At 35.9% G+C, this 27615-nt stretch overlaps 2 protein-coding genes across 3 annotated transcripts in view; both read right to left on the bottom strand.

The window, feature by feature from the left end:
* LOC135125237 (tachykinin-like peptides receptor 99D) overlaps nucleotides 1–7570 on the bottom strand; it is a 273845-nt gene extending 266275 nt beyond the window's left edge. For both annotated transcript variants that reach the window (XM_064050670.1, XM_064050671.1), the window contains exon 1: nucleotides 7373–7570. The gene's annotated coding sequence lies outside the window, so the exon portion shown is untranslated. The remainder of the gene's footprint in view (nucleotides 1–7372) is intronic.
* Nucleotides 7571–24470: 16900 nt separating this feature from the next.
* On the bottom strand, nucleotides 24471–26024 carry LOC135124823 (sterol O-acyltransferase 1-like). The gene is made up of 6 exons (XM_064050045.1): nucleotides 25944–26024; nucleotides 25746–25895; nucleotides 25554–25696; nucleotides 25372–25508; nucleotides 24708–25322; nucleotides 24471–24647 (listed from the first exon to the last, which is right to left on the bottom strand). The coding sequence occupies exons 1-6, from the start codon at nucleotides 25982–25984 to the stop codon at nucleotides 24471–24473; spliced, it is 1263 nt and encodes a 420-aa protein (XP_063906115.1). The 5' UTR covers nucleotides 25985–26024.
* Between the last annotated feature and the right edge of the window lie 1591 nt (nucleotides 26025–27615).

Raw genomic sequence — 27615 nt, 5'->3', positions numbered from 1 at the left:
TACTGTTCCTGATTCTATCAGATTCTCTGCAATTATTTTCGAAATCTCTCGGATTCACTCGGAATCTTTCAGATTCTTTTGAGTTATTTTCTGATTCGTTCGAATTTTCTCAAATTTTCAAAGACTATTTCGAATTCTGTCGTATTCACACGGATTCTTCCTATTTTCTCCTTTCTTCTTGGGATTTGGTCGGATTTTCTTTTGTTCTTTCGGATCTTTAGCGTATTGTTTCAGATTCTATCAAATTCTCCCGAACTCTTTTTGAAATTTCTCGTTTTTTTGAGTTCTTTCTGTTCTTTGGGTTTCTTGGGTCTCCTAGGTGCCTTGGTTTCTTTGGGATTGTCTCGGATTTTTTCGGAATCTATTGAATTCTGTCTGATTTTTTCGGTTTCAGTCAGATTGTCTCGAATTCTTCTAGATTCTTTCACATTCTCTCTGATTCTCTCGAATTTTTTCAGATTCTTTATAAATTCTCTCCCTTGTTCTTTCGACTTTTAGTGTTTTTTGAATTCCTTGACTTGCTTTTGTTTTTTTGGTTCCTTGGGTTTCCTAGGATTCTTCTGTTGGATTCCTCCGATCTTTCAGATTCTTCCGGATTCTTTAACATTTTCTCGGATTCTTTTGAAATCTGTCGGTTTCTTCTGAAATCTATCGGATTCTCTCATATTCTTCCAGATTCTTTTGGATCCTCTAGAATTTTCCTAGTTCTTCTCGCAATTTCGTCGGACTTTTTCAGATTCTCTGCTGTGCTTTCTGATGTTTTGCGTATTGTTTCAGATTCACTGAAATTCTTTGGGTTTTTTCGGACTCTATGGGATTCTTTCAGATTCATAAGGAGTTTGTCAGATTCTTTCGAGTGATTTCAAATATTTTTTCTCTCGGATTCTCATGGTTCCCTCGAAGTTGGTTGGATTTCCCCGTGTTTTCAGAATTTGATCGCATTCTCTCATATTCCTTCGTACTCTGTCGGTTTCTTTTCATATTCTTTCGAATTCCCTTTACGTACTGTTTATGATTCTCCCAGATTCTCTCAAATTATTTTCGAAATCTCTTGGATTCTCTCGGATCCTTTCAAATTCTTCAAGATTCTCTCGGATTGTATCGTATTCTCTCGGAATTTGTTTAGTTTCTTTCATATTTCCTCGGATTTTTCCGAATTTTCTCTTATCTTCTTGGAATTTCGTCGAATTCTCTCATATTCTTTCAAATCGTTTGTGTATTGTTTCAGATTCTCTCAGATTCTCATCTACTCTTTCCGATTCTTTTCATATTCTTTTGAATCTTGTAATCTTTCGGGCCCTTTGCATATTGTTTCTGATTCTCCCAGATTTTCTCAAATTATTTTCGAATTTTTCAAGATTCTCACGGATTCTGTCGTATTCTCACGATTCTCTTAGAATATTCCCTCCTATTCTCCTATCTTCTTGGAATCTGATCGGATTCTTTAACATTTTCTCATATTCTATGGGATTCTTTTCGTATTCTCTCAGAGTCTCTAGTATTCTTTCGAATCATTTGCGTATTGTTTCAGAATTTGTCAGATTCTCTGTAACAATTTTCGAAATTTCTTGATTCTCGCGGATCGTTATAGATTCTATGGAATTATATTATTATTCTCTCGTAGTTTTCCGGATTCTATCGGATTTTCTCGGATTTCTCGGATTCTTCTAGATTCTTTCATATTCTCTCTGATTATCTCGTATTTGATCGGATTCTCTTGAATTCTTTCAGATTCTTTATAAATTCTTTCCCTTGTTTTTTCGATTTTTAGTGTTTTTTGAGTTCCTTGAGTTCCTTTTGTCTTTTGGGTTCCTTGGGTTTCCTAGGATTGTATCGGAATTCTATGGACTTATTGTCGAATTCTGTTGGATTTCTCAGATTCTTTCAGATTCTTCCGGATTCTTCCGGATTCTCTAACATTTTCTTGAATTCTTTTGAAATCTGTCGGATTCTTTTGAAATCTATCGGATTACCTCATATTCTTCCAGATTCTTTTGGATCCTCTAGAATTTTCCCAGTTCTTCTCGCAATTTCGTCGGATTCTTTCATATCCTTCCAGGCTCTTTTCATATTCCTTCAGATTTTCTCGAGTTTCGAACTTTTTCAGATTCTGTGCTATGCTTTCTGATGTTTTGCGTATTGTTCCAGATTCACTGAAATTCTTTGGGTTTTTTCGGATTCTATGGGATTCTTTAGGATTCATAAGAAGTATGTCAGGTTATTATTATTATTATTAAATTTTTTTCGAAATCTCTTGGATTCTCTCGCATTCTTTCGGATTCTTTCAAATTGTCAAGATTCTTTCGGATTCTATCGTATTCTCTCGGAATTTGCTTAGATTCTTTCATATTTCCTCGGATTCTTCCAAATTTTCTCTTATCTTGTTGGAATTTTGTCGGATTTTCTCATATTCTCTCATATTCTATGCGATCTTTCTTGTATTCTCTCGGATTCTCTCGTATTCTTTCGGATCGTTTGCGTATTGTTTCAGATTATGTCGAACTATTTTCGAAATTTCCTTAATTTTCTCTGTTCTTCTCGGAATTTGGTCATATCCTCTGATATTCTCATCTATTCTTTCCGATTCTTTTAATATTCTTTTCAATTCTCTTGTATTCTTTCGGGCCCTTTGCATATTGTTTCCGATTCTCCTAGATTTTCTCAAATTATTATCAAATTCTTCAAGATTCTCTCGGATTCTGTCGTATTCTTAGGAATTCTTCCGATTTTCTCCTTTCTTCTAGGGATTTGGTCGGATTCTCTCATATTCTGTCGTATTCTATGGGTCCTTTTCGTATTCTCTCGGATTGTCTTTTATTCTTTCGGATCTTTGGCGTATTGTTTCAGATTCTATCAGATTCTCCCGAACTCTTTTTGAAATTTCTCGTTTTTTTGAGTTTTTTCTGTTCTTTGGGTTTCTTGGGTCTCCTAGTTTCCTTGGTGTCTTTCGGGTTGTCTAGGATTTTTTCGGTTTTAGTCAGATTGTCTCGAATTCTTCTAGATTCTTTCATATTCTCTCTGATTGTCTCGTATTTGATCGGATTCTCCCGAATTCTTTCAGATTCTTTATAAATTCTGTCCCTTGTTCTTTCGATTTTTAGTGCTGTTTGAATTCCTTGAGTTTCTTTTGTTTTTTGGGTTCCTTGGGTTTAATAGATTATATCGGATTCTATGGACCCATTTTCGAATTCTGCTTGATTCTTCCGATTCTTTCAGATTCTTCCGGATTCTTTAACATTTTCTCGGATCCTTCTGAGATCCGTCGGATTCTCTCATATTCTTCCAGAGAGATTCTTTTGGATCTTCTAGAATTTTCCCAGTCCTTCTCGCATTCCGTCGGATTTTCTCATATCCTTCCGCACTCTTTTCATATTCAGATTCACTGAAATTCTTTGGGTTTTTTCGGATTCTATGGGATTCTTTCGGATTCACAAAGAGTTTGTCAGATTTCAAATTTTTCCGATTTCTCTCGGATTCTAGTGGTTCCTCGAAGTTGGTTGGATTTTCCCGTATTCGCTCGGATTGATTCGGATTCTTCCAAATTCTCTCCATTCTTTTCAGAATTTGATCGCATTCTCTCATATTCCTTCGTACTCTTTCGGTTTCATTTCATATTCTTTCGAATTCTCTTTACGTACTGTTTCTGATTCTCCCAGATTCTCTCAAATTATTTTCGAAATCTCTTGGATTCTTTCGGATTCTTTCAAATTCTCAAGATTCTCTCGGATTCTGTCGTATTCTCTCGGAATTTGGTTAGATTCTTTCATATTCCCCGGATTCTTCAAAATTTTCTCTTATCTTGTTGGAATTTTGTCGAATTTTCTCATATTCTATGCGCTCTTTCTTGTATTCTTTCGGATTCTGTCGTATTCTCACGATTCTCTTGGAATTTGTTTAGGTCCTCTCATATTCCCTCCTATTCTCATATCTTCTTGGAATTTGATCGGATTCTTTAACATTTTCTCATATTCTATGGGATTCTTTTAGTATCCTCTCAGAGTCTCTAGTATTCTTTCGAATCATTTGCGTATTGTTTCAGAATTTGTCAGATTCTCTCTAACTATTTTCGAAATTTCTTGATTTTTGCGGATCGTTATAGATTCTATGGAATTCTCCAGGTTATTCTTTCGGACTCTTTGGATTTTTTTTTCGTTTCTTTGAATTCTTTGCGTTTTTCGCTTTGTTCCGATTTTTAGCGTGCTCCGAATTCCTTTCATTCCTCAGATTCTTCTGAATTCTCTTTTATTCTCTCGGATTCTTTCGCATTCTCAGGTTGTCTTTCGGATTCTTCCGGAATTTCTCCGATCTTCACGAAATTTGGTTGAATTCTCCAGTATTCTCTCGTATTTTTTCCGAATTCTTCCGATTTCTCTCAGATGATCTCAGAATTTGGTCGAATTCAATCACATAATTATAATTTGGCCGGATTATTCTCTCGTAGTCTTCCGGATTCTATCGGATTTTCTCGGATTTCTCGGATTCTTCTAGATTCTTTCATATTCTCTCTGATTATCTCGTATTTGATCGGATTCTCTTGAATTCTTTCAGATTCTTTATAAATTCTTTCCCCTGCTTTTTCGATTTTTAGTGTTTTTTGAATTCCTTGAGTTCCTTTTGTTTTTGGGGTTCCTTGGGTTTCCTAGGATTGTATCGCATTCTATGGACTTATTTTCGAATTCTGTTGGATTCCTCCGATTCTTTCAGATTTTTCCGGATTCTTTTGAAATCTGTCGGATTCTGTCATATTCTTCCAGATTCTTTTGGATCCTCTAGAATTCTCCTAGTTCTTTTCGCAATTTCGTCGGATTCTCTCATATCCTTCCAGACTCTTTTCATATTCTTTCAGATTTTCTCGAGTTTCGAACTTCTTCAGATTCTGTGCTATGCTTTCTGATCTTTTGCGTATTGTTCCAGATTCACTGAAATTCTTTGGGTTTTTCGGATTCTCTGGATTCTTTCGGATTCATAAGAAGTTTGTCAGATTTTTTCGGTTTCTTTTCATATTCTTTCGAATTCTCTTTACGTACTGTTTATGATTCTCCCAGATTCTCTTAAATTTTTTTCGAAATCTCTTGGATTCTCTCGGATTCTTTCAAATTGTCAAGATTCTCTCGGAATCTGTCGTATTCTCTCGGAATTTGGTTAGATTCTTTCATATTTCCTCGGATTCTTCCAAATTTTCTCTTATTTTGTTGGAATTTTGTCGGATTCCCTCATATTCTCTCGTATTCTATGCGATCTTTCTTGTATTCTTTTGGATCGTTTGCGTATTCTTCCAGATTTTCTCAAATTATTTTCGAATTCACTCGGATTCTTTCGAATTCTTCAAGATTCTCTCGGATTCTGTTATATTCTCACGATTCTCGCTGATCGTTTTAGAATCTATGGAATTCTCCAGATTATTCTTTCGGATTCTTTGGAACTTTTTTCGTTTCTTTGAATTTTTTGCGTTTTTCGCTTTGTTCCGATTTTTAGCGTGCTTCGAATTCCTTTCATTCCTCAGATTCTTCTGGATTCTCTCTTATTCTCTCGGATTCTTTCGCATTCCCAGGTTGTCTTTCGGATTCTTCCGGAATTTCTCCGATCTTCACGAAATTTGTATTCTCTCGTATTTTTTCCGAATTTTTCCGATTCCTCTGAGATTATCTCAGAATTTGGTCGAATTCTATCACATAATTATAATTTGGCCGGATTATTTTCTCGTAGTCTTCCGGATTCTATCGGATTTTCTCGGATTTCTCGGATTCTTTCAGGTTTTCCAGGCTAGTCTCATATTTTCTTGGATTCTTATGGATTTTTTCGGATTCTTCTGATCTCCGCTCTTCTCACAATATATTCAGATTCTCTCATATTCCCTCATGTTCCTTTCGTATTTTTTCGAATTCTTTCGGATTTCCAATTTCGCGAATTCCTTTCTTTTCAGATTTTTCGTGGCCCCTCATAGTTTCTCCTATATTAATATCAACCTCAAGTACAAGAGTATGTTATTTTATAAAATTTAAATGACGTGTACCAAGCACAATTTTGAGGTTACGTCATAAAATTATCAGAGGGGATGTCTACTCAAATTTTTCTACGCCATATTCCTAGCATTCATAAAATCTGTCAATAATCGGTCTGGTAGTTTCGGAGATTACAGATGCAATGAAGTTTCGATAAAACAAAAAAAATTGAAAACAACAGATTTGTAAAGCTATCAATTTTTGCAATCAAAATTTGAATACTAAAATATAATAATATTTTTCAGTTCAGCGGACAATTTTCCCAACGATATGCGCAAACAACAAAATAAATTTGACGTCATTTTGTGCAATCGACAATCATAATTTTATTTTCATAAAACCAAACTATCATCTTTATGAAAAAATGTAATTTTATTAAAATTAGGAAAGCTTTGAAGACTAGATTTTACAGCGTACTGGTGACATTTTTTTCCAAAGACTTTGTTAACTAAAAGGTCGGATTGGGGTTTGGTTTCTTTTTTGTTTTCTAGGGGAATATTCAAGCACCGTTTCTGCTTAAGTTTTGTAATATTTATGTATACATTTTTTTTTATTGTGCTCTTGGCCTTCGCTCTTTATTTTTGCAGTTTTATCAAAATTTACTAACCCTAAGTTCAGGTCATGGCTTCATGGATATAAATTTATCTCGCTTTGTTTTATAATTATTTATGCGTCGGTTTATAACTCTATGATTTATTTGTAACAATAAAATGTTTAACAACATTTCAGAAAATTTTTGTCCAAGGGCTAAATTTTTCCTTGGCTATAATTACAGCCTTCCCAAGTGTGAAATTTCCCATTTTACACAAAATGACAAATCGCAACGACTTTATACATATTTGTAGGAAATTTTACACTTCGTGCTTTATCGATGGGCGTCTACGAATTCGAGCAGTGAAAAACCAGTTTTCATTTTTCATGCCGCCTTTTCACTGACAGGGCCCGAAATACCTTCATTGTTAATATTTGCATATAGTGCACACATGATGAAGTTATTTTTAATGAAAACAGAAGCCAGATGCTCCAAACAATTAAATTTTCATTGTTTGTGTTGTTAATTTGACAGTGTTTGCTTGTGTGAATTTTCACAAAGCGTTGAAATTTGTGTTTTTTTTCTCATTTAAATGTAAAATATTCTGGGTAATTTATTCGTATTTTCTAAGCTCAAGCGTTTAGCAGGAAATTTCATTAAAGGATAAAGTAAGCACTAAGGAGCGAGATTAAACGTGTTGGAATATAAAAAATATTAACATTCGTTAATCAAAAAAAAAAAAAAAAATTTTGAGTGATGATTTTTGTGTTTTACTTTTTTATTTATCCGTTTCATGCAAGTTTATTAAGTCATTATTCGTGTTAAAAAAAATACTTACACGCCAACTACATTCTTAAAAAATACGCCAGACGAGGGTTCGTTCACACACACTTATTTTACTTTGACGGAACCGGGTACAATTATTATCAGTTCATTAATCTTAAAACATGTACTCTTTCTCGCTTTTATTTCAAGTTCGCGCGAACGCGGGAAATTATTGAACCTAGAAGTCCTAGCCTGAGCTTATGCTTTGCTGGCAGCGCGCATCTAACTGATTTCAGTATCAGCATTTAAAGTCTGACTGAGGCTAATACGCAAGCTTGTCGATTAAGTTTATTTTGCAAAGAAATAGTGCCAGATGTGAATTAAATGTGAAAAGTTGCTAAATAATAGTTAAACTTCTGCGCCAGCGGCAAGCTCAATAAAAACCATAATATCAAACATTACACCCTTTTATTAACAAAATTCAAAAATTGGCGCTGATTTTTCAGAGATCGCCTTTTTGCGGTTTGAAAAGCTCACGCTGAAACTGCTGTAAATGTTATTGGTGATGGAGTTCGCGATTTGGTTAACTGCAAATGAGCTTCGCTTCTTCGCTGAAAGCAAATTGAAAAAACCGGAATTGTTTGAATAATATAAGCGAATTTTTCAGGATGTGGAATTCTGAAGGTTCGGTTTAGAAAGATGTTTGTAGGACGGACGTTTAACGAAATGTGCCACTAAACCGGATTAATAGAACAGCCGAGGGGCTGTTAGGGAGCTCTTTACGCCGCATTTACATTCCCACATTTAGTGGATATTCACCCCGGTTGTCAAATTTGCGGTATTTGCAAATCGTTTGCCAAATTTGCCAAATATTGCTCTATTTAAAGTCGGTTTTATAGTTTGGTGTAGTAAGTAAGAAATTGTCAAGTTTCGCAAAAGCGCAAATTTAAATTCAAGCGTTCTTTCCGTTCAAAAGCTGGCTGACGTCATCTCAGAATTGTGCTGAGTAAATTTTGCTTTGTTTTTTGATTTTTCTATCGTATTATAAAATTATATATTTTGACATGTAATTATTTATTATTATATTAAAGAATCTAAAATAATTTTAGTAAATCCGGGGGAATCCGGACGAAGCTGAAAAAAAAACAGAAAACCGAAATAATTCGAGAGAATTCGACAAAATACGAAATAATAAGCAAATAATCCGAAAATATAATAGAACATGAGAGAATCTGGAAGAATCCGAGAAAAAAGAGAGATGCCAGAATAACTAGTAAATTTAAGAGAATTCGAAAGAAGAGTAAAATACAATCCGAGAGAAACCAAGGAACTTAAGGAACCCAAAGAACCTAAAAAAGAGAATGAGGACAAGAAACTCAAAAAACGCAAAGAATCGGAACAAGGCGAAAATAATCTAAAAGAATACATGAGAATATGAGAAAATCCAACGAAATTATGGATCCGGAAGAAACCGAGAGACAGAAGAGAATGTGAGAGAATCCGGGAGAATCCCAGAAAATCAAAAGAAACACAAAAAACAACAAAGCGAGATCCGAGAGAATCTGAAAGAAAGCGAACAGAATCCGAAAGAATAAATACAAAAGAATATGAGAAAATCCGACCAAATACCGAAGGAATCGACGAAAATCCAGAAGAAACAACAATCGAGAAACCTAACGAACTCAAGAAACCCAAAGAGCAGAACAAACACAGGAAATTGAAAAAGCTCATATAAATCGGAAGAATGTATAAAACAAAGAATCCAAGAGAATCCCATCAAAATCTGAGAGAATGGGAGAGAATTCTGAAAGAATCCAAGAAAATTAGACAGAATCCGAAAGAGTCTGGCACAATTCGTGAGAAACCAAGGAACTTAGGAAACCCGAGAATCCTAAAGAATAGAGTGACCACAAAAAACTCAAGCGAAGAATACCAAACGAAACCGAAATAATTTAAAATAATACAGGAGAATATGAGAAAATCCGACGAAATTATGAATAGGGAATAAACCGGAGGAATAGTAGAGGATCCAAAAATACTTAATTCGAGGGATTCGAATAGAAGAGAATTCAGAGAAATCCAAAAGAATCTGAGAGAATCGAGAAGAATCTGAAAGAATCCGGGCGAATTCAAAAAAATCCGACAGAATACGAAATAATTTCGAAAAAATATGAAAGAATCCAAGTAAATCTATAAGAATCCGAAAAAACTGAAATCCGGTAGACTCTAAAAGAATAGAAAAAAGAACGGAAAAAATTTTAGGAAATCCCACCAAATTCCAAGAGAATTGTAGAGAATCCAGAAGAATCCGAAAGAATTTGACAGAATCCTAAAGAATATGAAGAGAACCCGGAAGAATACAAGAAAACATGAGTAAATCCGACCAAATTCCGAGAGAATCGGAGAGAAGCCGGAAGAATACGAAAGAATCCGGAAGGATATCAGAGAAACCGGTCAAATTCAGACACGATCGCAGGGAATCCGAAAGAAACCGAGAGAATGTGGGAGAATCCAGAAGAATCTGAAAGAATGCAAGAGAATCCGTCAAAAAACGAAAGAGTAAGAGAAAATCCGACAGAACTCAAAATACAGTATAATCACAAAGAAAAACACAACAAATCCAAAAAACTGAAAAAATTTCGAAAAAATACAAAAGAATCCCAGTAAATCTGAGAGAATCCGAAAAAAAGTGAAATCCGAGAGAATCCAAAAGAATAGGAAAAAGATCCGAAAAGAATCGGAGAGAATCTCGAAGAATCCGAAAGAATCCCAGGAAATACGAGAGAATCCGGGCAAGTTCCGTGAGGATCGGAGAAAATTCGAAAGAATTTGAAACGACCGCAGAAAATAAGAAAGAATTCTGTCAATTGCAGCGAGGATCAAAGAGGATCCTAAAGAATTCGAGAGATTTTGAGAGAACAGTGAGAAGCCTGAAAGAATTTCGAAAGAATTCGAGAGAATCCGAACTAATACGCAACGAATTGGAAAGAATACGAGAGAATCCAAAAGAATACGAAAAGAATCCGGAAGAATACAAGATAACATGAGAGAATAGGAGAGAAACTGGAAGAATACGAAAGAATACGAGAGCATACGAGTGAAACCGGTCAAAGGACCGCAGAGAATCCAAAAGAATCTGAGAGAATGTGAAAGAATCCAGAAGAATTTGAAAGAATCCAGGAGAATCCGAAAAAATCCGTCAGAAAACGAAAGAATAAGAGAAAATCCGACAGAATTCTGGAAAATTCGAGAAAATCAGAGAGAAACCAAGGAACTCAAAGTACAGTAAAATCACAAAAAAACACAGCAAATCCAAAGAACCGAAGGAATTTCGAAAAAATACGAAATAATCCCAGTAAGTCTGAGAGAATCCGAAACAAACTGCAATTCGAGAGAATCCGAAAGAATGGGAAAAATCAGAAAGAAAACTAGAGAATTTGAAAAAAATCACACCAAATTCCGAGAGAATCGGAGAGAACCCGGAAGAATCCGAAAGAATCCCAGGAAATACCAAAGAATCCGGCCAAGTTCCGTAAGAATCGGAGAAAATTCGAAAAAATTCGAAACAACCCCAGAAAATAGGAGAGAAATCTATCAAATGCAGCGAGGATCAAAGAAATTCCGAAAGAATTTGAGAGAATTTCCAAATACCAGAGAATCCAAAAGAATACCAAAAGAATCCGGCAGAATACAAGAGAACATGAGAGAACCCGACCAAATTCCGGGAGGAACGGATAGAAGCCAAAAGAACACGAAAGAATCTGAGAGATGCGAGAGAAACCAGAGAACACAAAAGTTGAAAAAACGTAAGAAACCTAAAAACCAGAAAACAATTCAAAAGAATTGTACGAGGGAATCCCATCAAATTACGATACGACCGGAGAAAATCCTGAAGAATGTGAGAGAATCCAGAAAAATCTGAAAGAATCCGGGAGAAACCGAAAAAATCCGACAGAATACGAAATAGTAAGAGAAAACTCGACAGAATTCTGGAAAATTCGAGAAAATCAGAGAGAAACCACGGAACTCAAAGCACAGTAAAATTACAAAAAACCACAACAAATCCAAAGAACTGAAAGAATTTCGAAAAAAGCTTAAATTCGAAAGAATCCGAAAGAATGGGAAAAAGATCCGAAAATAATCCGAAAGAAAACAAGAGAATTTGAAAAAATCACACCAAATTCCAAGTGAATCGGAAAGAATCCGGAAGAATCTGAAAGAATCTCAGGAAATACGAGAGAATCCGGCCAAGTTCCGTAAAAATCGGAGAAAATTCGAAAAAATTCGAAACAATCCCAGAAAATAGCAGAGAAATCTATCAAATGCAGCGAGGATCAAAAAAATTCCGTAAGAATTTGAGAGAATTTCGAAATACAAGAGAATCCAAAAGAATACGAAAGAAATCCGGAACAGAACTTGAGAGAATCCGACCAAATTCAGTCGGGGTCGGAGAGAATCTGGAAGGAATCCAAGAAAATCCGGCAGAATCCAAAAGAATCCGAGAAAATTCGAGAGAATACGAAAGAATCCGACATAATTCCAGAGAAACCAAAGAACTTAGAGAACCCAAGGACCCTAAAGAATAAAATGAACACAAACAACTCAAAAAATACAAAGAATCTGAAAAAGGCGAAAATCACAGAAAATTCGAAGAACCGAAAGAATACCAAACGAAACCGAAATAATTTAAAAGAATACAAAGAATATGAAAAAATCCGACGAAATTATGAGTACGGAGGAAGGTAAAGGAATACCAGAAAATATTTAATTCGATGGATTCGAAGAATCCGAGAGAATCCGAAAGAATTCAGAGAAAGAATCCAAAAATAATTCGAGAGAATCCAAAAGAATACGAAAAGAATCTGAAAGAAAACAAGAGAATTCGGAGACATCCAAAAGAATCTGAGAGAATCCAGAAGATTCTGAAAGAATCTGGGAGAATCCGAAAAAATCCAACAGAATACGAAATAATAAGAGAAAACTGGACAGAATTCTGGAAAATTCGAGAAAATCAGAGAAAAACCACGGAACTCAAAGCACACTAAAATCACAAAAAAAACACAACAAATCCAAAGAACTGAAGAAATTTCGAAAAAAGCTGAAATTCGAGAGAATCCGAAAGAATGGGAAAAATATCCGAAAGTAATCCGAAAGAAAACAAGAGAATTTGAAAAAATTACACTAAATTCCAAGAGAATCGGAAAGAATCCGGAAGAATCCGAAAGAATCCGAAAGAATCCCAGGAAATACGAAAGAATCCGGCCAAGTTCCGTAAGAATCGAAGAAAATTCGAAAACATTAGAAACAACCCCAGAAAATAGGAGAGAAATCTATCAAATGCAGCGAGGATCAAAAAAATTCCGAAAGAATTTGAGACAATTTCGAAATACGAGAGAATCCAAAAGAATACGAAAGGAATCCGGAACAGAACACGAGAGAATCCGACCAAATTCAGTCGGGGTCGGAAAGAATCCGGAAAGAATCCAAGAAAATCCGGCAGAATTCAAAAGAATCCGAGAAAATTCTACAGACTCCGAAAGAATCCGACACAATTCCAGAGAAACCAAAGAACTTAGAGAATCCAAGGACCCTAAAGAATAAAATGAGCACAAAGAACTGAAAAAATACAAAGAATCTGAAAAAGGCGAAAATCTCAGAATTTCAAAGAACCGAAAGAATAGCAAACGAAACGGAAATAATTTAAAAGAATACAAAAGAATATGAGAAAATCGGACCAAATTATGAATACGGAAGAAACCAAAGGAATACCAGAAAATATTTAATTCGATAGATTCGAAGAATCCGGGAGAATCCGAAAAAATTCAGTGAAAGAATCCAAAAATAATTCGAGAGAATCCAAAAGAATACGAAAACAATCTGAAAGAAAACAAGAGAATCCGCCGAATTCCAAAAGAATTAGAGAATCCAGAAGAATCTGAAAGAATCTGGGAGAATCCGAAAAAATCCCACAGAATACGAAATAATAAGAGAAAACTCGACAGAATTCTGGAAAATTCGAGAAAATCAGAGAGAAACCACGGAACTCAAAGCACAGTAAAATCACAAAAAAACACAACAAATCGAAATAACTGAAGGAATTTCGAAAAAAGCTGAAATTCGAGAGAATCCGAAAGAATGGGAAAAAGACCCGAAAATAATCCGAAAGAAAACAAGAGAATTTGAAAAAGTCACACCAAATTCCGAAATAATGGGAGAGAATCCGAAAGAATCCGACAGAATCCCAGGAAATATGAAAGAATCCGGCCAAGTTCCGTAAGAATCGGAGAAAATTCGAAAAAATTCGAAACAATCTCAGAAAATAGGAGAGAAATCTATCAAATGCAGCGAGGATTAAAAAAATTCCGAAACTATTTGAGAGAATTTCGAAATACGAGAGAATCCAAAAGAATACGAAAGGAATCCGGAACAGAACATGAGATTATCCGACCAAATTCAGTCGGGGTCGGAAAGAATCCGGAAAGAATCCAAGAAAATCCGGTAGAATCCAAAAGAATCCGAGAAAATTCGACAGACTCCGAAAGAATGCGACACAATTCCAGAGAAACCAAAGAACTTAGAGAATCCAAGGACCCTAAAGAATAAAATGAGCACAAAGAACTCAAAAAATACAAAGAATCTGAAAAAGGCGAAAATTTCAGAAAATTCAAAGAACCGAAAGAATAGCAAACGAAACCGAAATAATTTAAAAGAATACAAAAGAATATGAGAAAATCCGACCAAATTATGAATACGGAAGAAACCAAAGGAATACCAGAAAATATTTAATTCGATAGATTCGAAGAATCCGGGAGAATCCGAAAGAATTCAGAGAAAGAATCCAAAAATAATTCGAGAGAATCCAAAAGAACACGAAAAGAATCTGAAAGAAAACAAGAGAATCCGAAGAAATCCAAAAGAATCTGCGAGAATCCAGAAGAATCTGAAAGAATCCGGGAGAATCCGAAAAAATCCGACAGAATACAAAATAATAAGAGAAAACTCGACAGAATTCTGGAAAATTCGAGAAAATCAGAGAGAAACCACGGAACTCAAAGCACAGTAAAATCACAAAACAACGCAACAAATCCAAAGAACTGAAGGAATTTCAAAAAAAGCTGAAATTCGACAGAATCCGAAAGAATGGGAAAAAGATCCGAAAATAATCGGAAAGAAAACAAGCGAATTTGAAAAAATCACGCCAAATTCCGAAATAATCGGAGAGAATCCGAAAGAATCCCAGGAAATACGAAAGAATCCGGCCAAGTTCCATAAGAACCGGAGAAAATTCGAAAAAATTCGAAACAATCCCAGAAAATAGGAGAGAAATCTATCAAATGCAGCGAGGATCAAAAAAATTCCGAAAGAATTTGAGAGAATTTCGAAATACGAGAGAATCCAAAAGAATACGAAAGGAATCCAGAAGAGAACATGAGAGAATCCGACCAAATTCCGAGTGGAACGGATAGAAGCCAAAAAATACGAAAGAATCTGCGAGATACGAGAGAAACCAGGGAACCCCAAAACCAGAAGGAACACAAAAACACAAAAATTGAAAAAACGTAAAAAACCTAAAAAACAGAAAACAATCCAAAAGAATAATACAAGAGAATACGAGAGAATCCCATCAAATTTCGATACGACGGGAGAAAATCCTGAAGAATATGGAAGAATACGAGTCAATCTGAGAGAATCCTATTGAAATCCCAAAGATTCCGAAAAAATAGGAAACAGAATCGAAAAGGAACCGAAAGAATACATGAAAACAGGAGAGAATTTGTCCAAATTCTGAAAGGTTCGGTGAGAATCCGGGAAGAAACGAGAGAATCCGGCAAAATTCCAAAGAATCTGAGAGAATGTGAGAGAATCCGGGATAATCAGAGACTAACCAAGAAATCCAAAACACAGTAGATTCACAGAAGGAAAACACAAGAATTCCAAAGAACTGAAAGAATTAAAAAAAAATACGAAAGAATCCTGCTAGATTTGAAAGAATCTGAAAGAATAAATGCAAAAAAATATAAGAAAATCCGGCCAAATTTCGAAGGAATCGGGGAAAATCAAGAAAATCCGAAAAGCCCGAGGATATACCATCGGAGAGTGTCCGGAAGAATCCGAAATAATCCCAGGATATAGTGGAGAATCCGGAAAAATTCAAGAGAATCCGAGAGAATGTAAGAGAATCCGGAAAAATCTGAAAGAATCCGTGAAAATCAGGGAAAATCCGACAGAATCCGGAAAAAACGAAAAGAATCGGAAAATCGCGACAAACGCCAAAAAGCCAATGAACCGAAAGAATTTGAGTGAATCCGAAATAATACGCAACGAATTCGAATGTGGGAGAATGCAAAAGAATATGAAAAGAACCCTGAAGAATAATAGAGAACATGAGAGAATCCTACTAAATTCCGAGAGAATCAGAGAGAAACTGGAAGAACACGAAAGAATAAGAGAAAACCTGATAGAAAATCGACAAAACAGATAGAATTTCGAAAAAATACGGAATAATACAAGAGAATATGAAAAAATACGACCAATTTCCCCAGAATCGGGGAGGACCCGGAAGAATAGCAGAGAATACGAGAGCATCCACTCAAATTCAGAAAGGATCGGAGAAAACCCGGAAGAATCCGAAAGGGTTCGATAAAAATCAAGAAACCTAGTGAACTCAAGGGACTTTCCGAACAGAAAAAACATAAGGCACTTAAAAAACGCAAAGAGGGAGAATCCAAGACATCAGAGATATGTAAAAATCTGAAAGAATACAGGAGAATATGGAGGATTCGACTATATTCCGGGAACATCGGCGAGTGTCTGGAAGAATCCTAAAGAATTCTAGAAAATAAGAGAGAATCTGGAAAAATTGAAGAGAATCCGAAAAAATGTGCGAGAATACGATAGAATCTGAAAGAATCCGTGAGAATCGGAAAAAATCCTAGAGAATCCGGAAAAAACGCAAAGAATCGGAAAAACACGACAAGCGCGAAAAATCCAATGAACTGAAAAAATTTCAAAAGAATTTGAGAGAATTCGTGAAAATTTCAAAGAATCGAGATAATTTTTGTGAACTGATTTTTTCAATTGCTTCAACAAATTAAAAAGAAATGAGTAGTTTTCGGCACCACAAATACCGAACGAGTCGATGCTAATCACCACAAAATTTTGCTTTTTACATGTTGCTTTTTACATGTTTGAAAAAATTTATGTTTTTCCAGTTATAGATTTATTGCAATATTAGCACCCGTATGACCGTAATAAATACTCCATTACCCCACATATCATTTTTTTTAATGACAGACAATCCCCCACTAGTGTAATTCCCACGAAATGTGTATCACCCGGACTCGCTCCACATCCACAACCATCCATTGTCTCCGACGCAGAAACTTTTTCTGTAATTAATCTCCTGATAGAATTACAGCAATATCACAGTTTTATTGTCAGAAAAGACAAAGTAGTAAATTTCGGCCCCTTTCTCGTTAACCGGAACGCATTTTCGCCAATATTGTTTCGGCTTGAATTGTAAGTTAGCGATAGAAGGGCAAAGGTTTCTCCGGGAAGCGTTTATTTTGTGTAGGATCGCGATTCCATCAGCCGAATTAGTTACGATAAATAGTACAAAAGCATATTCATACATCGTGAGCAAACTTAAAAGCGATGTTATTGGAAAATATTCGCGCCCTATTTTAAGCATACAAAAGGTGGGGCAATTTAAGCGATGACTTTCCTTTGATTATTAAGAATTTTACGCTGCAGTTATTTTATTCATGCTCGGGAAAGAAAGGCTGACGCTGGGTGATGGATATGTCGCTCGGAAAACCTTGACCTTCACGTATAATAATAATGGAGATTCCGGTGGCGCAGAAAGCAATTTCGGATTTTTTAATTAATGTATTAATAACAAATTGTGTAAAATTACACAAATGGAAATATTCTGAGAATTAGAAAAAGTTTATATTTTCTTGTTGAGGACAGATCAGGACAGATCAAGTGGGATAATGAAAATCCTGAATTACTTGTTTATTGATATCTAGTCAGATCGGGTTAGCAGACATTACGAAACTAAAGACAGCGACAGTCCTGACATTCTTGGAGCTTAGTTGATCAAACCAGGTCAAGTTAGATCAGGACAGATCACCTCTGACATTGGAATATTTAAAGTTTAGTTGATTAAGTCAGGTCGTGTCAACTCAAAACAGATCAGGTCAGACAGTGAAAACCATGAAACACTTAGGGCTTATTTGATCAAATCAAGTCAGATCAATGAACATAACTGAAGTAAAGAGGGTGAAAATCCAACATATTAGATCGATCAGTACAAATCAGGTCAGACAGTGAAAATTCTGAAAAACTAAGAATTTAGTTGATCAAGCCACTTCAGGTCAGATCAGGTCAGTTTAGATGAGATGGCGAAAATCCTGAAATACCGACTCAGAATTTGTTTGATCAAGCTCAGCCTAGTGAACATTGCGGATAGAGACAGAGAAAATCCTGAAATATTTAGAGTTTACGTAGTTTATCAAGTCAGAGCAGATCGAGTTATGTCAGGTCATGTCAGTCCTGAAATACTTTGGATTTAGGTCGATAGACAAATTTAAAGACGGGGAAAATCCTGAAATATTTCGGGTTTATTTGATCAACTCAGATCAATTCAGAACATATAAAATCAATTCATAACAAATCAGGTCAGACAGCGAAAATACAGAGATACTAAGACAGGTCAATGGACAACGAAACTAAAACCACCGAAAATTTTGAAAAATTTAAATTCTGATTGATCAAGTCAGGTAGGTCGATTCCGGTCAGATTAAGACAGATCAGTTGGAATGGCGAAAATCCTGAAATTCTTTTGGTTTAATTGATCAAATCGGGTCAGGTCAGATCAGGACAGGTCGGAACAAATCAAGTCAGACAACAGAACTGCTGATATACTAATAATTTAGTTGATTATGTCAGATCAAATTAGGACAAGTCAGGACAAATCAGAACAAATCAGCAGAAATTCTGAAAAATTAAGAATTTAGTTGATGAAGTCAGGTCAGATCAAAATACATTAAACACACCAAAAATCCTGAAAAGGTTAGGATCTGATTAATCAAGTCAGGTCAGGATGGCAAAAATCCTCAAATACCGACTTAGAATTTGTTTGATGAAGTCAGGTCCGATCAGAGGACAAATAAAAACTAAACTGGAAAAATCATAAAATATTTAAAGTTTATTTGATCAAATTAGATCACGTGAAGTCAGATTGGATTGTGGCAAATCAGACTTATGATTTAGTTGATCAAATCAGGTCAGGTTAGTAGAAATAACGAAACTAAAAGGAGTCTCAATGTTGAAATATCAGATGTTTAATTGATCAAGTCAGGTCAGGAAATAAAGAAATTAAAGACACCGAAAAATCCAGAAAAATTTAAGATCTGCTTGATCAAGTCAGGTCAGGTCATATCAGGGCAGATCAGGTGAGTTAGCGAAAATCCTAAAGTACTTAGAATTCAGTTGTTCGAGTCGGGTTATAACAGTGGGCCTAACGAAACTCAAGACAGCGAAAACCTCTAAATATTTGTGATACAGTTGATCAGGTTAGATCAGGTCAGATCAAGTCAGGCAGTGAAAATTTTGAAATGTGTACTAAGAAGTTAGTTGATTAACTCCGGTGAGTTTAGTGAGCATAACAAAATTAATTATAGCTACATTCCTGAATTATTAGAGGTTACTTGATCAAATCAGATAATGTCAGGCCTGATCAGTGCAGATTCGTCAGACAGCAAAAATCCTGAAGTACTTAGGTTTTATTGATCACGACATGTCAATTCAGATCAGATCACATGAGAAAAGTTCAGGACACATCAAGTGGGGCACCGAAAGTACCGAATTACTTGGTGTTTATTGATCAAGTCAGGTTGAATTAGAAGCGATTACAAAACTAAAGAGAGTGAAAACCTTGAAATCTTTAGATTTTAGTTGATCAAGTCAGGTCAGATTAAGTCATAACTGATCAAATCAACACAGAGCAGGTGAGACAGCGAAAATTCGGAAATACTAAGAATTTAGTTGATCTAACCAAATCAGACCAATGGACCCAACGAAACTAGAAACATCGAAAATTCTGAAAAATTTAAGATCTGTTTGATCAAGCCAGGTCATGTTGATTCAGATCAAATTAAAGCAGATTAGTTGGATTTGCGAAAATCCTGGAACAAATCAAGGTGGATAACAAAAATTCTGAAATATTAACTATTTAGTTGATTAAGTCAGGTCAGGTCAGTTCTGGTTAGATCACGGCAGATAAGATGAGTTAACTAAAATCCCGAAATACTTAAAATTTAGTTGATCAAGTCAGATCATGGCAGTGGACATAACGAAACTAAAAGCAAATCAGGTCAAACAGTGAAAAGCCTGAAATACCTAGGATTTAGTTGATCAAGTCAGGGTAGGTCAGATTACGAAAATTCTGAAAAAGCAAGAATTTAGTTGATCAACTCAGGTCACAACAAAATCCATTAAAGACACCGAAAATTCACAAAAGTTTAGGGTCTGGTTAATCAAGTCAGGTCAAGTCAGTCAGATCAAGTTAGTCCAGATGACATGGCAAAAATCCTGAAATACGGCCTTAGAATTTGTTTGATCAAGTCAGATCCGGTCAGAGAATAAATCAAAACTAATAAAGACTCCGAAAATCCTAATAAATTTAGGTCAGGACAATGGACATAACGAAACTAAAGCCACCGAAAAATCCAGACAAATTTAGGATCTGCTTGATCAAGTCAGGCCGGGGCAGATAAGGTGAAAATCCTGAAGTACTTAGAATTTAGCTGTTCAAGTCAGGTTAAGTCAGTGGGGTTAACGAAACTGAATTGCAATACAATTGATCAGGTTAGATCAGGTCAATCAGGTCAGATCAAATCAGGCAGTGAAAATTCTGAAATACTAAGAATTTAGTTGATCAACTCCGGTCAGTTTAGTGGGCATAAGGAAATGAGTGATAGCAAAATTCCTGAATTACTAGAGGTTACTTGATCAAATCAGGTAATGTCAGGTCAGGTCAAGTCAGATTCGTCAGACAGCAAAATCCGAAAACACTTAGGGATTATTGATCAAGATATGTCAATTTAGATCAGGTCACATCAGGAAAGATTAGATGGATCAAGTGACAAACTGAAAATCCTGAATTACTATGTGTTTATTGATCAAGTCAGGTCATGTCAATTTAGGGCAGATCAGATCAAGCCAGTGAACATAACGGAATTATAGGCAGCGAAAATCCCGAAATAGGTATTTAATATTTGGTTGATCAAATCAAGTCAAATCAAGTCATGACTGATCAGATCACCACAGAACAGGTGAGATAGCGAAAATCCTGAAATACTTTGGATTTAGGTCGGTAGACAAATCTAAAAACGGGACAAATCCTCAAATATTTTGGGTTTATTTGGTCAAGTCAAATCAGGTCAAATTAGAACAGGTCAAACAGCAAAATTCTGAAGGACTAAGAATTTAGTTCAAAAAATCAAATCAGGTCAATGGACACAACAAAACTAAAGACACGAAGAAGCCTTACAAATTCAAGGCCTGCTTGATCAAGTCAGGTCAGGCCATTCAGGCAAGATCAAGGCAGATCAGTTGGAATAACGAAAACCTTGAAATAGTTAGAACATATTTTATCATGTCGGGTCTGGACAAATCAGATCAGACAGAAGATATTCTGAAAAACGAATAATTTAGTTAAAGAAGTCAGCTCAATGGGACAACGAAATTAATGATAGCGAAAATCCTAAAAAAATAAAGTCTGATTGATTAAATCAGGTCTGGTCAGATCAAGTCAGACAACGAAAATTCTGAAAAACTAAGAATTCAGTTGATCAACTCAGGTCACATCAAAATGCATTAAAGACACCGAAAATTCTCAAAAGTTTAGGGTCTGGTGAATCAAATCAGGTCAAGTCAGTCAGATCAAGTCAATTCAGATGGGATGACGAGAATCCTGAAATACGGGCTTAGAATTTGTTTGATCAAGTCGAATCCGGTCAGAGAATAAATCAAAACTAAAGATTGTCGAAAATCCTAATATATTTAGGGTCCAATCTGATCTGACTTGATCAAATTAGGTCAGGTCAGATCAGATGGGATCATGACAGATCAAGTCGGACACCGAAAATCCTACAATACTTATGATTTAGATGATCAGATGAGGGCAGGTTAGTGGAAATAACGAAGCTAAAGAGAGTGAAAATGTTCAAATATGTGGAGTTTAATTGATCAAGCTTCAGGACAATGGACGTAACGAAATTAAAGCCACCGAAAAATCCAGAAAAATTTAGGATCTGCTTGATCAAGTCAGGCCGGGGCAGATAATGTGAAAATCTTATATATATATACTTAGAATTTAGTTGTTCAAGTCAGGTTAAGTCAGTGGGCGTAACGAAACTGAAGACAGCGAAAATCTCGAAATATTTGCAATACAGTTGATCAGGCTATATCAGGTCAATCAGGTCAGATCAAGTCAGGCAGTGAAAATTCTGAAATACTAAGAATTTAGTTGATCAACTCCGGTCAGTTTAGTGGGCATAAGGAAATTAGTGATAGCAAAATTCCTGAATTACTAGAGGTTACTTGATCAAATCAGGTAATGTCAGGTCAGGTCAAGTCAGATTCGTCAGACAGCAAAATCCGAAAACACTTAGGGATTATTGATCAAGACATGTCAATTTAGATCAGATCACATCAGGAAAGATCAGGACAGATCAAGTGAGACACTGAAAATCCTCAATTACTTAGTGTTTATTGATCAAGTCGGATCAAGTTAGAAGACATTACAAAACTAAAGAAAGTGATAACTCTGAAACATTTATATTTTAGTTGATCAAGTCAGGTCATGTCAATTTAGGGCAGATCAGATCAAGGTAGTGAACATAACAGAATTAAAGGCAGCGAAATCCCGAAATAGGTATTTAATATCTGGTTGATCAAATCAGGTCAGATCAAGTCATGACTGATCAGATCACCACAGAACAGGTGAGATAGCAAAAATCCTGAAATACTTTAGATTTAGGTCGGTAGACAAATCTAAAAACGGCACAAATCCTCAAATATTTAAGGTTTATTTGATCAAGTCAAATCAGGTCAAATTATAACAGGTCAGACAGCAAAATTCTGAAAAACTAAGAATTTAGTTCAAAAAACAGGTCAATGGACACAACGAAACTAAAAACACGAAAAAGTCTGAAAAATTCGGAGCCTGCTTGATCAAGTCAGCTCAGGCCATTCAGGCAAGATCAAGGCAGATCAGTTGGAATAACGAAAATTTTTAAATACTTGAACATATTTGATCATGTCAGTATAGGTCTGGACAAATCAGATCAGACCGAGGAAATTCTGAAAAACGATACTTTAGTTAATCAAGTCAGGTCAATGGGACAACGAAATTAATGACAGCGAAAATCCTGAAAAAAGTAAAGTCAGGTCTGGTCAGATCAAGGCAGATGGTGTGGATGGCAAAAATCCTGAAATACTTAAGCAGAATTTTGTTGATCAAGTCAAGTCAGAAATAAAGGAAGCGAAATTCCTGAAATATTTAGTGTTTAAGTTAGATCAGATCAGATCAGATCAAGACCATAATGATCAAAGAACGGAAAACAAAATATGAGACGGCAGAGAATACGTCTGACCTGATCTGACTTGACCTGATTTAACCTGACATTCAAGAGACGGATTTAAATGCAGCAGACTTTTCTTGTGCTTTTTTGTGCAATTGTGATAATTTTAAATGCACGCATCACTTTATAAACCCTGGATTTAGAAAATGGGAATTAGAATGTATCCAACTCCCTATTCAATAATATAATGCGTACGTGTGAAGTAACTCCATTCAAAGGGAATTAGATAAATGCGCCAAGAGTGTTGTGCCGTAATTAACGACAAGATGTGCTTTAATGCGAACCTATATTTCTAAAGGACCTCAGGCGAACTTCGTCTCGGTTCCTTACAATAAAGCGGTAAATAGCATCCTATACTTACCATAGAATATTCACATCTACTCCACTCAGTTCGTTTTTCTAAACCAAACACCTCGCTCCCCAAAGTAGTTAAAACACCAGAACATAGCATGTGACTGTAAAACTAAAAGTGCCTGCGATAGTTTAAAGAAAGTAGTTGAATTCAGCCTTTTATTACACCAGTAAAATTGACGTTTCCGCGAAATTACACAAAAGCATTTCCTAGAGCCGGTGAGACTAATTTAGTTGGGAGCTGTTTTTGATGAGTTAATGGCAGCTGTAAGTTTGCAAAACTTAAATTCGACAATAACGCCTAGTCGCTAGTGTCGATCAATCCAGCACGAAATTTCTTTGTCGCGCCTGCTGCCAGTTCCGCTTCATTTAATTTGTTGATGGGGAGATTTAATTGAAGCATCTCTTCTTTTTTGTTAATTTCGTTACAAAGCTTTAGGCCTGTATCGGCGCCTAAACGGTTATGCAGATTAACGAGATGCTAATAAATTCATACACAGACGAAGACAATTTTCGAATGTAAATGTAACAAATTTTTTTGTTATTTTTGCTTTTTCCCCGTTTCTTAACACAAACAAATTTGCATCGTTATTCGCTTAAACGGACGTCAGTCAAGAGAATGCCCGTTAATATTCCCTTTGATACGGCGATGGCGAAAAAGTATATGAATGTCGGAAACTCGACCAGGTTCTACTATTATATCCGAAGGCTGAGAGAGAGAGAAGTGTTTGAAAGCGAGGCACGTCACTGCGAAACGAACGCATTATTGAAGGTAATATTCATGAAGTTCGTATTGAAGGAATTCAGCAATGAAATGCCCAGCGATTGAAGTGCATCCTGCATTATTTAAAGTATGTGCCGGGGGATTCTAACCGACTTACAAGTCTTCAGTGTAATTGTGTCAAACGTACAGAGAAACAGTGGAAACTGAATAAAGCAAGAATGTTGAAGTCTTCGGGATAATCACTTTAACTATGTCTGACTAATAGCTGCGATGTTTCTTACAAGGTTATTTTCTAATCTGTGCTGATGATTGCGTGATGGAAGCGTGCCGCCTATCATTTTGTATGTATTTTTCTAAATGCTCAGAGACGCACGACAAAGACTCAAATGTTATTATTAGTCTCTATAAATTAATTAGTACATAAAACTTCAAAACAAAACGAATCATTCCCACGTTATGTAATCTATAAACCTTGGCAAAAATAGCTGCTCCAGACGAGATCGATTATCGCAAGGTACGTTAATGGAAATGGTATATTCGGCAGCGTAAAGAATGCCAAGAGTTATAGACAAAGTAATAAAATACAAATTTAAAAGAACAAAAAGATTTCGGTCAGGAAGCTGGAAGTAAAATGCAGGAAACCCGACAAAAAAAAATAATATAAACATCACTGGACTCACGTTACTCGAAAACTGGTACCCGAACCACTCATGAACAGCAACCGAAAGCAAAAAAGATACCAGTCTTGTTACAAAAATGTTATCATAGACGTAGTTCTTAAAGTCTAAATAAACATAATAATATATCCAGTCCACAACAAGTAAATTCCAATTTACTAAACTCATTCTCATATCACTTAAATCCCACCAGTTTGTATGGAACAACCTATCTCCAAAGCGAAAAAGTTCCCCGAATAAATTTTGAACACAATGAAACCAAGTATAGTGCACGAACATAAGCAAAAATACTCCATATTCAATGTGGTTCTCTAGGGCGGCCTGCAAAATTTCGGTCACTGTGAATTTTCGCAGACCTATTTCGTGTATGAAAATGTAAATTTTTTCTATCCCAAAGCTGACCAAAAATATTGCGACCACAAGTTCGACTAATGTTTTCAGGAAAAAATTCCAGTTGATTTCCTTTCTTAGGGGGTAATTTTCGTGGTAAATAAGAGTGGGTAAGAAGAGGAATCGTACGTAGCTGGAAAAACTTGGAAGGTGTAGCCGGTGGCTCGAACGAATTACCCCTGGAAGCGTATTTCTTACAAAAGAGTGCGATTTCATCACCAGTCGTACCTAAAACTCAACGTTACCCAAAATTTTGGCCACCTGAATATCCACTTACACATTCCATCGCACAAAACAAGCGAGCTACGATCGGAAGGTTGTAAAATCGGACAGCGTCACCAGTTAGTTTGAAACTGTACCAATAATAAAAGAGCAGCAACGAAGTCCAACTCAAGTCCCAAAATTTTGTAGAAACTAAAATTCTACAACTTATTTGTTTCGAACAAAGAGCTAACTTACTTTTGCTGAAATTCCTGAAGGAGGCCCAGATTTTAAAACAAAAGAAACACGCACAGGACGCCCCTAGACAACTTGACCAAATTAAAAGCGTCTTGTCAAAGTCAACAAACATGAGTGCCAGAAAATCAATTCCAAAACGTACCCTAAAATCGGCTTTTATTTTTGGAACTATTAATTAATTCGGTTCGCTACCTTCCCTCGGTTACATATTCGGTGTACCCTTTTTTAACAAATGCAGAAATGGCAAATACTGCGAACAAGTTGTAGATAACGCGTGTCTCTTTTTTTTCAAACAAGTCGGTGAAGTACGAATTTCTAACCACGAATTTGCGACTTAGCACCCTAAAAATCCATGCTGCAAAATTTGTACTACTTTATAGCCAAACTTACGCTTGTAATTTTCTGTCTGGTTTATTCTTCTTCGAATCCATGTCAATTTGTCTATGAACCAAAAAATGTGAGATGTTTGTACAAAACTTAATATACAACCGAATTTATAAATCTTAAGGTTGAGCGCAACCAAACATATTTGGACAATAGATGTGACGTTACACAATACAGAATTATGTATATTGTATATATCTCCATGAAATATTAGGCTGAGGTTCATTTAGGTCAATTCGACGCAGTTCCGACTTGGATTGACGCCGACAAATTGAAATAAAAATTCGTCATTCTAGAACCATTAATTTGCCTTTTCTTATTCTCTAATTTTGCTCTAATGTCATGGCTGTTGGCAGTGCCGAAACTAGAGAATATTTAGGTATAGGCGAACCTTGCGTTAGGCGCCCCTCCTTTACACATAAAAAATGCAGTTTTACAGAACAGTTTTACTTACAGTTGGGACCAAGAGAAGGTTTCACATTCTTAAAAAATACATTCAAGGCCCCCGAGAAGGTTTAACATTTTTAAAAAAGACAGTTGGGACCCCCGAGAAGGTTTCACATTTTTAAACAATACATTTGGGGCCCGCGAGAAGGTTTTCGATTTTTAAAAAAGACAGTTGGACCCCCGAGAAGGTTTCACATTTTTAAAAAAGACAGTTGGGTCCCCCGAGAAGGTTTCACATTTTTAAAAAAGACAGTTGGGACATCCGAGAAGGTTTTACATTTTTAAAAAAGACAGGTGGGAGCCCCGAGAAGGTTTTACAATTTTTAAAAAAGACAATTGGGACCTCCGAGAAGGTTTTACATTTTTAAATACATAATATATTTGGTGTCCCCGAGAAGGTTTTGCATTTTTATATACATAATATATTTGGGGCCCCCGAGAAGGTTTCACATTTTTAAAGAAGACAACTGGGACCCCCGAGAAGGTTTCACAGTTTTAAAAAAGACAGCTGGGACCCCCGAGAAGGTTTCACATTTTTAAAAAAGACAACTGGGACCCCCGAGAAGGTTTTTACATTTTTAAAAGAGACAATTGGGACCTCCGAGAAGGTTTTACATTTATAAATACATAATACATTTGGTGTCCCCGAGAAGGTTTTGCATTTTTAAATACATAATACATTTGGGGCCCCCGAGAAGGTTTTAGATTTTTAATAAAGACAATTGGAAGCCCCGAGAAGGTTTCACAGTTTTAAAAAAGACAGTTGGGACATCCGAGAAGGTTTCACAGTTTTAAAAGACAGTTGGGACAACCGAGAAGGTTATATATTTTTAAAATGACAGGTGGGACCTCCGAGAAGGTTTTACATTTTTAAATACATAATACATTTGGTGTACGCGAGAAGGTTTTACATTTTTACAAAAGACAGTTGGAAGCCCCGAGAAGGTTTTACAATTTTTAAAAAAGACAATTGGGACCTCCGAGAAGGTTTTGTATTTTTAAATACATAATTCATTTGGGGCCCCCGAGATGGTTTTACATTTTTAAAAAAGACAGATGGATCCCCCGAGAAGATTTTACATTTTTAAAAAAGACAATTGGCACCCCCGAGAAGGTTTCACAGTTTTAAGCAAGACATTTGGGGCCCTCGAGAAAGTTTTACATTTTTAAAAAAGATAACTGGGACCCCCGAGAAGGTTTCACATTTATAAAAAAGACAGTTGGGACATCC

Source organism: Zophobas morio, unplaced genomic scaffold, assembly GCF_036711695.1.
Source record: "Zophobas morio isolate AGI-343-1 ecotype UQ-CSIRO unplaced genomic scaffold, CSIRO_AGI_Zmor_V1 ptg000008l, whole genome shotgun sequence".
Classification (NCBI taxonomy): Eukaryota; Metazoa; Arthropoda; class Insecta; order Coleoptera; family Tenebrionidae; genus Zophobas; species Zophobas morio.
The sequence above is the reverse complement of the archived record's forward strand: the minus strand, read 5'-3'. Positions and strand labels throughout refer to the sequence as shown.

Coding starts and splice junctions, on each gene's coding strand:
- LOC135124823 (XM_064050045.1), bottom strand. CDS start 25,984: ATGGATTCGAAGAAGAATAAACCAGACAGAAAATTACAAGC. Junction 25,896..25,943: donor CCAGACAGAAAATTACAAGC/GTAAGTTTGGCT, acceptor ATGGATTTTTAG/GGTGCTAAGTCGCAAATTCG. Junction 25,509..25,553: donor CTTCAGGAATTTCAGCAAAA/GTAAGTTAGCTC, acceptor GTAGAATTTTAG/TTTCTACAAAATTTTGGGAC.